The following is a 10,928-nucleotide window of genomic DNA, read 5'->3' on the forward strand; positions in this document are numbered from 1 at the left end:
GGGGGGGGGTCCTTCTCGATTATATCGTTTTAGGCGTTCAGCGTACGTACGGGGGTGATGGAATTGGAATTTTTGATTTTCTTTCATGTAGAAAACGAATCCATTACTGTCTTGGTTTTCGGGTTTTTTTCTCTCGGAAAATGTTGTACTTCTCTTGTTTTTCTACATTTTTTTTGTTTTTTTTTTCTTTAGTTAAGTAATCCTCCTCTTGAATTATTGACCTTTCTTGAACAATTTTTTATTTATTGATCTTTAAAATATAGAGTATCAAATAATTTCTTAATATAATAAGTAGAGCATTTAAATTCTTCAAATGTAGAAAATAAAATAAAACGTTCTTCCACACTACACATTACCTTATAACTATGATAGCTTCAATAAAATAGAAATTTTGATTTGACTATATTTGTAAAATTTTCAGTTTCAATAGGCAATACTCAATTAATCCTCTTTTATTTTTTTTGCTGACCTTAATTCTCGTAATGTTTACTGAATGACGCTTAGAATTTGTTATCGTTTGACTTGGACAAAGAAACAAACGCTGAGAAAAGTATAGTCATGCCACGTGTACACTTTTCTTAAGCGTGTCAGGAACAGGTTGCGCTATTTTCAATCCCATAACAAGAATTACGTAGGGAGATTTGGAAAATAAATCCATAATATCGGGTCAGATTTGAGAACGTTTACACCTATAAGTACTCTGTCTATGGAAACAAATACTATGGTCTATGGCTCCGCCGCCTAACTCAATCATCTCACGTCACGTGGCCGTGATCGGAGCCGGAGCCGCCGGGCTCGTGGCAGCTCGAGAGCTTTGTCGTGAAGGCCACACGGTCACCGTCTTTGAGCGTCAGAAACAAGTGAAGGACTTTGGGTTTACACTCCATACGTCGAGACAGACTTACTGAGCATCGACCCGGATCGAACCATCGTCCATTCGAGCGTCTATCAGTCCCTCCGCACCAATCTCCCACGAGAGTGTATGGGCTATTGTGAGTTCCCCGTTCGTAACTCGACCTGATGACGAGTCCAGAGACCCGAGACGGTACCCGGACCACAGGGAAGTCATGATGTACCTTCAAGATTTCACCAAAGAGTTCAAGATCGATGAGATGATCCGATTCGAGACCGAGGTCGTGCGGGTGGAGCCAGCGGCGGAGAACAGTCTTAAATGGATAGTTCAGTTTAAGAGCTCAAGAGGTGTCTTTGGTGAAGATATCTTCGACGCAGTCGTCGTTTGCAATGGTCATTTCACTGAGCCTCGTCTTGCTCATATTCCTGGTAAGTAATTTAAAGTATCCAAAACCATTAAATATCTCTTAACTATAAAAGTGTGGTTGCTCGTCTACTGAGCCTTGGAGAGTGGAACAATATAATATCGCCATCAAGAAAAATGATGATACTTATCGTGATGATGAATGTGATGACGATGATCAACTTCTCGAAGAAGCGTACCGTGATTTCGCTAAATTTAAACCGTCCAAAGTTTGTTCTACCCACTGCCACTAGTTCCAAAGTAAGTGCACTACGGCCTACGAGACCAAGAGTTGAAATTTCCTATGTTGGTGAAACGAATAAAAAAGGTTAAATTAAAATACTTGTTTTTGGTAATCCACAAAATAAACGTTTTCTCTTTTGGTGGTTCCAGAATGGAAGGTGATTAATGGAGTATATTACAAAGTTTGACTTTTGTAACATATTTTATGTATTTTGAGAATAAAGTATATGAACATGCAACACATAATAATATAAGAATCTTAATTTAGGTCGATTACAGCTTAATTATTGCAAAAAGTTACTTTTTATTCTATGGTCACCATGTGTCCATGTAATTACTTGATTAGTTCAGTTGGGTTTTTAATTTCTTAATTCCGCGGTACTAATAATTGGTTTATTTTTAAACCGAACCGGTTAACCGGAATTGAAGACGCTTCTTTATAAAACCCAACTAATGAGCACAGAGCGTCACGTCAAAAGAAATAAAAAAATGGCTCCCGCACAGAGCACAATCAAGTCACTCCACGTGGCAGTGATCGGAGCCGGAGCCGCCGGGCTCGTGGCTGCGAGAGAGTTACGCCGCGAGAATCACTCCGTCGTAGTCTTCGAACGCGACTCAAAAGTCGGAGGTCTCTGGGTATACACACCCGAAAGCGAGGTCGACCCACTAAGCCTCGATCCAAATCGAACCATAGTCCACTCAAGCGTCTACGATTCACTCCGAACCAATCTCCCACGAGAGTGCATGGGTTACAGAGACTTCCCTTTCGTGCCTCGACCTGAACACGACGGCGACTCTAGAGACACGAGAAGGTATCCTAGTCACAGAGAAGTCTTAGCTTACCTTGAAGACTTCGCTAGAGAATTCAACCTCGTGGAGATGGTTCGATTCAATACTGAAGTGACTCTTGTCGAGGCTGATGGATTGAAATGGAGGGTTCAATCCAAAAACTCAGATGGGGTCTCCGGTGATGAGATCTTTGATGCTGTCGTTGTTTGTAACGGACATTATACAGAACCTAGAGTTGCTCATGTCCCTGGTAATATAAATTTATTGAAACCCGATCCAAAAGTTTGGTTTTTTTATAAAGATTCGATGCTTTTGAAGTGGTTTATGTTTTGATTGATGAGAAATTTGTTATTTTCAGGCATAGATTCATGGCCAGGGAAGCAGATTCATAGCCACAATTACCGTGTTCCTGATCAATTCAAAGACCAGGTTCTCACAGAGTTGTTTAATCTTTCTTTGTTTTGTCGGCACCTTTTTAAAAAGTGCTTTTGCTCTGATTCGACAACTATGGAAAAAGTGTTTTTTCAATTCCATTATACACACAGGGAATTACTTTATTTCTGTTCTTATTTTTATATTGGTAAGAGTTACTCTGTTTTGATAGTATTTGAAGTACCTTAGGTAGAGTTAGTCAGAAAATGTGGTATGAGTAATTCAAGTATTGTTGTTGGTGAGTTTGAAATCTATAGGATTCAATTATCTGACGATGTTGTTGTTCTGGAATCTATGAAAGGTGGTGGTAGTGATAGGAAATTTTGCGAGTGGGGCTGATATCAGCAGGGACATAAAGGAAGTGGCTAAAGAAGTCCATATCGCTTCTAGATCGAATCCATCTAAGACATACAAACTACTTCCTGGTTCCGACAATTTATGGCTTCACCCTATGGTAAAATAACAAATATTATATGTAGAATCGATCAGAGAGAACTTAGTATCATACTAGACGGGTTGCTGATTCAGTTTTTGCTTTTTCATTGTAGATAGAAAATGCAAACGAAGATGGTTCGATTGTTTTTGAGAATGGTAAGGTTGTCCAAGCTGATACCATTGTGCATTGCACTGGTTACAAATATTACTTCCCGTTTCTCAACACCAATGGCTATATTACCGTTGAGGATAACTGTGTTGGACCGCTTTACAAGCATGTGTTTCCACCTGCGCTTTCTCCCGGGCTCTCCTTCATTGGTTTACCCTGGATGGTTAAGTTTCTCATTCACTCTACTTTTGTTGGCTTTTTTTTTTCAGATATTTTTTCATCCTCTAATCAGATTGTGTGTGTTTTTAATCTGAAATCAGACACTGCAATTCTTTATGTTTGAGCTACAAAGCAAGTGGGTGGCTGCAGTTTTGTCCGGTCGGGTCACACTTCCTTCAGAAGACAAAATGATGGAAGACGTTACTGCCTATTATGCAATGCGTGATACTTACGGGTTTCCTAAGAGATACACACATAAACTTGGTCAGAATCAGATTAGATACCTCGACTGGATAGCCGAGCAAGTTGGTGCACCGCCCGGTGAACAATGGAGATATCAGGAAATTGAGGGGGGATATTTCAGACTTGCCACACAATCAGACACTTTCCGTGATAAGTGGGACGATGATCATCTCATTGTTGAGGCTTATGAGGATTTCTTGAGACAGAAGCTGATCACTAGTCTTCCTTCTGAGTTATTGGAATCAGGAAACTGATGATTGATTCCTTGGACAAATGATTAGCCTGTCTGTGTGTTGTTGTGTTCTTCTTTGTTGTTGTGTAGAATAAAAGCCGTCAAAAGTTTTCCCATTGACAAACACTTGTATTAATCTAAGATTAATTCTTAACCAATTTTCAGTGTCTTTTTTATCTTTGAATGTTGGAATAAAACAAGGTTTTTATACAGATGAAATCAGCCAGCCCTAAGCATGTTGTACATCTTCTTGTTTACGTCAACTCTTCAACTCACTTTCCACCACGTAATTTTTATCTTTGAACAAGATGATTCATCATGTTTCTTGCTCGTGATACTTAACGTGATGATTAATGTGATGACGATGATCAACTTCTCGAAGAAGCGTACCGTGATTTCGCTAAATTCAAACCATCCAAAGTTTGTTCTACCCACTGTAACTAGTTCCAAAGTAAGTGCGCTACGGCCTACGAGACCAAGAGTTAGAAATTTCCTATGTTGGTGATAGCAACGAATAAAAAAATGACAGAAAAGGTCAAATCAAATACTATTTTTTGGTATTCCACGAATAAAACGTTTTGTCTTGTCGTTATTCCAGTCTGGAAGATAACTAACAGATGGACTATATTTTATGGAGTATGCATAGCGTCACATCTAAAAAAAGAAAGAAATAAAAAATGGCTCCCGCACAGAGCACAATCAAGTCACTCCACGTGGCTGTGATCGGAGCCGGAGCCGCCGGGCTCGTGGCTGCAAGAGAGTTACGCGATGNTTTCCTAAGAGATACACACATAAACTTGGTCAGAATCAGATTAGATACCTCGACTGGATAGCCGAGCAAGTTGGTGCACCGCCCGGTGAACAATGGAGATATCAGGAAATTGAGGGGGGATATTTCAGACTTGCCACACAATCAGACACTTTCCGTGATAAGTGGGACGATGATCATCTCATTGTTGAGGCTTATGAGGATTTCTTGAGACAGAAGCTGATCACTAGTCTTCCTTCTGAGTTATTGGAATCAGGAAACTGATGATTGATTCCTTGGACAAATGATTAGCCTGTCTGTGTGTTGTTGTGTTCTTCTTTGTTGTTGTGTAGAATAAAAGCCGTCAAAAGTTTTCCCATTGACAAACACTTGTATTAATCTAAGATTAATTCTTAACCAATTTTCAGTGTCTTTTTTATCTTTGAATGTTGGAATAAAACAAGGTTTTTATACAGATGAAATCAGCCAGCCCTAAGCATGTTGTACATCTTCTTGTTTACGTCAACTCTTCAACTCACTTTCCACCACGTAATTTTTATCTTTGAACAAGATGATTCATCATGTTTCTTGCTCGTGATACTTAACGTGATGATTAATGTGATGACGATGATCAACTTCTCGAAGAAGCGTACCGTGATTTCGCTAAATTCAAACCATCCAAAGTTTGTTCTACCCACTGTAACTAGTTCCAAAGTAAGTGCGCTACGGCCTACGAGACCAAGAGTTAGAAATTTCCTATGTTGGTGATAGCAACGAATAAAAAAATGACAGAAAAGGTCAAATCAAATACTATTTTTTGGTATTCCACGAATAAAACGTTTTGTCTTGTCGTTATTCCAGTCTGGAAGATAACTAACAGATGGACTATATTTTATGGAGTATGCATAGCGTCACATCTAAAAAAAGAAAGAAATAAAAAATGGCTCCCGCACAGAGCACAATCAAGTCACTCCACGTGGCTGTGATCGGAGCCGGAGCCGCCGGGCTCGTGGCTGCAAGAGAGTTACGCGATGAGAATCACTCCGTCGTAGTCTTCGAACGTGACTCAAAAGTCGGAGGTCTCTGGGTATACACACCCGAAAGCGAGGTCGACCCACTAAGCCTCGATCCAAATCGAACCGTAGTCCACTCGAGCGTCTACGACTCTCTCCGAACCAATCTCCCAAGAGAGTGCATGGGCTACAGAGACTTCCCTTTCGTGCCTCAACACGACGACGAATCTAGAGACCCGAGAAGGTACCCTACTCACAAAGAAGTCTTAGCTTACCTTGAAGACTTTGCTAGGGAATTCAAACTCGTGGAGATGGTTCGATTCAATACTGAAGTGGTTCTTGTCGAGCCTGATGGTTTGAAATGGAGGGTCCAATCCAAAAACTCTGATGGGATCTCCGGTGATGAGATCTTTGATGCTGTCGTTGTTTGTAATGGACATTATACAGAACCTCGAGTTGCTCATGTTCCTGGTACTTCTAATTTATTAAAACCTGATCCAAAAGTTTTTTATTTTATTTTATAGATTCCATGAGTTTGAAGTGATTTATGTTTTGATTGATGATAAGTTTGTTATTTTCAGGCATAGATTCATGGCCTGGGAAGCAGATCCATAGCCACAATTACCGTGTTCCTGACCCATTCAAAGATCAGGTTCTTACAGATTTTTAAAATATTTTATTTTTGTTTTTTTGTCATCAGTATGTCGACACCTTTTGATTTTTTATTTCCAATATACACTTAAAAGGAAATATTTTATTTCTTTTCTTCTCATTTTATATTAGTAGCATCATTGCGCTTTGATGATATTCGAATTTAATATCTTGTGAATTTTTTATATTTTCTTTATGGTATGGGATGTGCAGAGCACTCCCACTGGGTTAGACATTCAATAAAACTAATGAATATTTTTATTAATATCATAAATTCATAGTAATATTTTTGTTATTAAATTAAAAATTTAAATGATAAGTAAAAATAAACAAATTGTAACACAAGACATGTTGGAGTCCTAATGTAAGATACCTCTGGAGATGCTATTAGGTTAGTAGGAATAATATACGGTGTAAGTAATTCAAGTAAGTTGGTGTTGAGTCTGAAATGTATAGGAGAATTCAATTATCTGACAATGTTGGTCTGAAATCTTTGACAGGTGGTGGTAGTGATAGGAAACTTTGCGAGTGGAACTGATATCAGCAGGGACATAATGGCAGTGGCTAAAGAAGTCCATATCGCTTCTAGATCGAATTCATCTGAAACATACAAACAACTTCCTGGGTCTGACAATCTATGGCTTCACTCTATGGTAAATAACAAATAATATTTGTAGATCGTTCAGAAGAGAGCACTATGATCATGCTAGACGAGTCGCTGATTCAGTTTTCTTTTTGTAGATCAAAAGTGGAAACGAAGATGGTTCGATTGTTTTTGAGAATGGTAAGGTTGTCCAAGCTGATACCATTGTGCATTGCACCGGTTACAAATATTACTTCCCGTTTCTCAACACCAATGGCTATATTACCGTTGAGGATAACTGTGTTGGACCGCTTTACAAGCATGTGTTTCCACCTGCGCTTGCTCCCGGGCTTTCCTTCGTTGGTGTACCCTGGATGGTTAAGTCTCTCTTTCAATCTACTTTTGTTGGCTTTTATTTCTGATTTTTTTTTATATTCTCTAAACAAATTGTGTTTTCTAATCTTAAATCAGACACTGCTATTCTTTATGTTTGAGCTCCAAAGCAAGTGGGTGGCTGCAGTTTTGTCCGGCCGGATCAAGCTTCCTTCAGAAGACAAAATGATGGAAGACGTTACTGCCGATTATGCAATACGTGATACTCACGGGCTTCCTAAGAGATACACACATAGACTTGGTGCGGGTAATGTTCAATACCTCAACTGGATAGCCGAGCAAGTTGGTGCACCGCCTGGTGAGCAGTGGAGATTTCAGGAACTTGATGGCGGCTATGTCAGACTTGCCACACGACCAGACACTTTCCGTGATAAGTGGGACGATGATCATCTCATTGTTGAGGCTTATGAGGATTTCTTGAGACAGAAGCTGATCACTAGTCTTCCTTCTGAGTTATTGGAATCAGGAAACTGATGATTGATTCCTTGGACAAATGATTAGCCTGTCTGTGTGTTGTTGTGTTCTTCTTTGTTGTTGTGTAGAATAAAAGCCGTCAAAAGTTTTCCCATTGACAAACACTTGTATTAATCTAAGATTAATTCTTAACCAATTTTCAGTGTCTTTTTTATCTTTGAATGTTGGAATAAAACAAGGTTTTTATACAGATGAAATCAGCCAGCCCTAAGCATGTTGTACATCTTCTTGTTTACGTCAACTCTTCAACTCACTTTCCACCACGTAATTTTTATCTTTGAACAAGATGATTCATCATGTTTCTTGCTCGTGATACTTAACGTGATGATTAATGTGATGACGATGATCAACTTCTCGAAGAAGCGTACCGTGATTTCGCTAAATTCAAACCATCCAAAGTTTGTTCTACCCACTGTAACTAGTTCCAAAGTAAGTGCGCTACGGCCTACGAGACCAAGAGTTAGAAATTTCCTATGTTGGTGATAGCAACGAATAAAAAAATGACAGAAAAGGTCAAATCAAATACTATTTTTTGGTATTCCACGAATAAAACGTTTTGTCTTGTCGTTATTCCAGTCTGGAAGATAACTAACAGATGGACTATATTTTATGGAGTATGCATAGCGTCACATCTAAAAAAAGAAAGAAATAAAAAATGGCTCCCGCACAGAGCACAATCAAGTCACTCCACGTGGCTGTGATCGGAGCCGGAGCCGCCGGGCTCGTGGCTGCAAGAGAGTTACGCGATGAGAATCACTCCGTCGTAGTCTTCGAACGTGACTCAAAAGTCGGAGGTCTCTGGGTATACACACCTGAAAGCGAGGTCGACCCACTAAGCCTCGATCCAAATCGAACCGTAGTCCACTCGAGCGTCTACGACTCTCTCCGAACCAATCTCCCAAGAGAGTGCATGGGCTACAGAGACTTCCCTTTCGTGCCTCAACACGACGACGAATCTAGAGACCCGAGAAGGTACCCTACTCACAAAGAAGTCTTAGCTTACCTTGAAGACTTTGCTAGGGAATTCAAACTCGTGGAGATGGTTCGATTCAATACTGAAGTGGTTCTTGTCGAGCCTGATGGTTTGAAATGGAGGGTCCAATCCAAAAACTCTGATGGGATCTCCGGTGATGAGATCTTTGATGCTGTCGTTGTTTGTAATGGACATTATACAGAACCTCGAGTTGCTCATGTTCCTGGTACTTCTAATTTATTAAAACCTGATCCAAAAGTTTTTTATTTTATTTTATAGATTCCATGAGTTTGAAGTGATTTATGTTTTGATTGATGATAAGTTTGTTATTTTCAGGCATAGATTCATGGCCTGGGAAGCAGATCCATAGCCACAATTACCGTGTTCCTGACCCATTCAAAGATCAGGTTCTTACAGATTTTTAAAATATTTTATTTTTGTTTTTTTGTCATCAGTATGTCGACACCTTTTGATTTTTTATTTCCAATATACACTTAAAAGGAAATATTTTATTTCTTTTCTTCTCATTTTATATTAGTAGCATCATTGCGCTTTGATGATATTCGAATTTAATATCTTGTGAATTTTTTATATTTTCTTTATGGTATGGGATGTGCAGAGCACTCCCACTGGGTTAGACATTCAATAAAACTAATGAATATTTTTATTAATATCATAAATTCATAGTAATATTTTTGTTATTAAATTAAAAATTTAAATGATAAGTAAAAATAAACAAATTGTAACACAAGACATGTTGGAGTCCTAATGTAAGATACCTCTGGAGATGCTATTAGGTTAGTAGGAATAATATACGGTGTAAGTAATTCAAGTAAGTTGGTGTTGAGTCTGAAATGTATAGGAGAATTCAATTATCTGACAATGTTGGTCTGAAATCTTTGACAGGTGGTGGTAGTGATAGGAAACTTTGCGAGTGGAACTGATATCAGCAGGGACATAATGGCAGTGGCTAAAGAAGTCCATATCGCTTCTAGATCGAATTCATCTGAAACATACAAACAACTTCCTGGGTCTGACAATCTATGGCTTCACTCTATGGTAAATAACAAATAATATTTGTAGATCGTTCAGAAGAGAGCACTATGATCATGCTAGACGAGTCGCTGATTCAGTTTTCTTTTTGTAGATCAAAAGTGGAAACGAAGATGGTTCGATTGTTTTTGAGAATGGTAAGGTTGTCCAAGCTGATACCATTGTGCATTGCACCGGTTACAAATATTACTTCCCGTTTCTCAACACCAATGGCTATATTACCGTTGAGGATAACTGTGTTGGACCGCTTTACAAGCATGTGTTTCCACCTGCGCTTGCTCCCGGGCTTTCCTTCGTTGGTGTACCCTGGATGGTTAAGTCTCTCTTTCAATCTACTTTTGTTGGCTTTTATTTCTGATTTTTTTTTATATTCTCTAAACAAATTGTGTTTTCTAATCTTAAATCAGACACTGCTATTCTTTATGTTTGAGCTCCAAAGCAAGTGGGTGGCTGCAGTTTTGTCCGGCCGGATCAAGCTTCCTTCAGAAGACAAAATGATGGAAGACGTTACTGCCGATTATGCAATACGTGATACTCACGGGCTTCCTAAGAGATACACACATAGACTTGGTGCGGGTAATGTTCAATACCTCAACTGGATAGCCGAGCAAGTTGGTGCACCGCCTGGTGAGCAGTGGAGATTTCAGGAACTTGATGGCGGCTATGTCAGACTTGCCACACGACCAGACACTTTCCGTGATAAGTGGGACGATGATCATCTCATTGTTGAGGCTTATGAGGGTTTCTTGAGAGAGAAGCTAATCAAGAGTCTTCCTTCTGAGTTATTGGAATCCGGAAAATGATGATTGATTCCTTGGACAAATGATTCACATGTCTGTATGTTGTTGTGTTTTTTGTGTTGTTCTTTGTTGTTGTGTAAGAATAAAAGCCTTCAAAAAGTTTATCATTTGATAAACACTTTAGGTTAATTCTTAACGATTTTTATTGTCTTTTTATCTTTAAATGTTGGAATAAAACAAAGTTTTATACAGATGGAATTAGCCTTAAGCATTATGTACATCTTCTTGTTTACGCCATCTCTTCAACTCACTTTCCACCACGCTCTTTGCGGCTTCTGCAGAT

At 39.1% G+C, this 10,928-nt stretch overlaps 5 protein-coding genes across 5 annotated transcripts in view; 4 read left to right on the forward strand and 1 right to left on the reverse strand.

Moving 5' to 3' along the window:
* LOC104739866 (flavin-containing monooxygenase FMO GS-OX-like 6) lies at positions 611–1,871 on the forward strand. The gene is given in 3 exon segments (XM_019236220.1): positions 611–861; positions 864–1,000; positions 1,002–1,871. Coding segments are annotated over 3 exon segments (558 nt in total). The 5' UTR covers positions 611–728; the 3' UTR covers positions 1,290–1,871.
* Positions 1,955–5,180, forward strand: LOC104739865 (flavin-containing monooxygenase FMO GS-OX5). The gene is made up of 6 exons (XM_010460334.2): positions 1,955–2,537; positions 2,646–2,716; positions 3,021–3,173; positions 3,268–3,486; positions 3,584–3,746; positions 4,758–5,180. The coding sequence occupies exons 1-6, from the start codon at positions 1,988–1,990 to the stop codon at positions 4,988–4,990; spliced, it is 1,389 nt and encodes a 462-aa protein (XP_010458636.1). The 5' UTR covers positions 1,955–1,987; the 3' UTR covers positions 4,991–5,180.
* On the forward strand, positions 5,613–8,009 carry LOC104739867 (flavin-containing monooxygenase FMO GS-OX5). Its single transcript, XM_010460335.1, has 5 exons — positions 5,613–6,189; positions 6,300–6,370; positions 6,870–7,022; positions 7,111–7,329; positions 7,424–8,009. The coding sequence occupies exons 1-5, from the start codon at positions 5,646–5,648 to the stop codon at positions 7,817–7,819; spliced, it is 1,383 nt and encodes a 460-aa protein (XP_010458637.1). The 5' UTR covers positions 5,613–5,645; the 3' UTR covers positions 7,820–8,009.
* On the forward strand, positions 8,438–10,834 carry LOC104739868 (flavin-containing monooxygenase FMO GS-OX5). Its single transcript, XM_010460337.2, has 5 exons — positions 8,438–9,018; positions 9,129–9,199; positions 9,699–9,851; positions 9,940–10,158; positions 10,253–10,834. Exons 1-5 carry the CDS (start codon positions 8,475–8,477, stop codon positions 10,646–10,648), a joined length of 1,383 nt encoding a protein of 460 aa, XP_010458639.1. The 5' UTR covers positions 8,438–8,474; the 3' UTR covers positions 10,649–10,834.
* Positions 10,837–10,928, reverse strand: part of LOC104743242 (WEB family protein At1g12150-like) — a 3,267-nt gene continuing 3,175 nt past the window's right edge. The window contains exon 4 of the mRNA XM_019235439.1: positions 10,837–10,920. Within this exon, the coding sequence (XP_019090984.1) occupies positions 10,850–10,920 (71 nt within the window). The 3' untranslated portion in view covers positions 10,837–10,849. The remainder of the gene's footprint in view (positions 10,921–10,928) is intronic.

The sequence above is a fragment of the Camelina sativa genome, chromosome 14, assembly GCF_000633955.1.
Source record: "Camelina sativa cultivar DH55 chromosome 14, Cs, whole genome shotgun sequence".
Taxonomy (NCBI): domain Eukaryota; kingdom Viridiplantae; phylum Streptophyta; class Magnoliopsida; order Brassicales; family Brassicaceae; genus Camelina; species Camelina sativa.

What these genes read in the sequence shown, in the direction of transcription:
- LOC104739865 (XM_010460334.2), top strand. Translation starts at nt 1,988, where the DNA reads ATGGCTCCCGCACAGAGCACAATCAAGTCACTCCACGTGGCAGTGATC. An exon ending in TAGAGTTGCTCATGTCCCTG is followed by an intron (nt 2,538 to 2,645) that starts GTAATATAAATT and finishes TGTTATTTTCAG; the next exon opens with GCATAGATTCATGGCCAGGG. An exon ending in ATTTATGGCTTCACCCTATG is followed by an intron (nt 3,174 to 3,267) that starts GTAAAATAACAA and finishes TTTTCATTGTAG; the next exon opens with ATAGAAAATGCAAACGAAGA.
- LOC104739867 (XM_010460335.1), top strand. Translation starts at nt 5,646, where the DNA reads ATGGCTCCCGCACAGAGCACAATCAAGTCACTCCACGTGGCTGTGATC. An exon ending in CTGACCCATTCAAAGATCAG is followed by an intron (nt 6,371 to 6,869) that starts GTTCTTACAGAT and finishes AATCTTTGACAG; the next exon opens with GTGGTGGTAGTGATAGGAAA. An exon ending in ATCTATGGCTTCACTCTATG is followed by an intron (nt 7,023 to 7,110) that starts GTAAATAACAAA and finishes TTCTTTTTGTAG; the next exon opens with ATCAAAAGTGGAAACGAAGA.
- LOC104739868 (XM_010460337.2), top strand. Translation starts at nt 8,475, where the DNA reads ATGGCTCCCGCACAGAGCACAATCAAGTCACTCCACGTGGCTGTGATC. An exon ending in TCGAGTTGCTCATGTTCCTG is followed by an intron (nt 9,019 to 9,128) that starts GTACTTCTAATT and finishes TGTTATTTTCAG; the next exon opens with GCATAGATTCATGGCCTGGG. An exon ending in TCGTTGGTGTACCCTGGATG is followed by an intron (nt 10,159 to 10,252) that starts GTTAAGTCTCTC and finishes ATCTTAAATCAG; the next exon opens with ACACTGCTATTCTTTATGTT.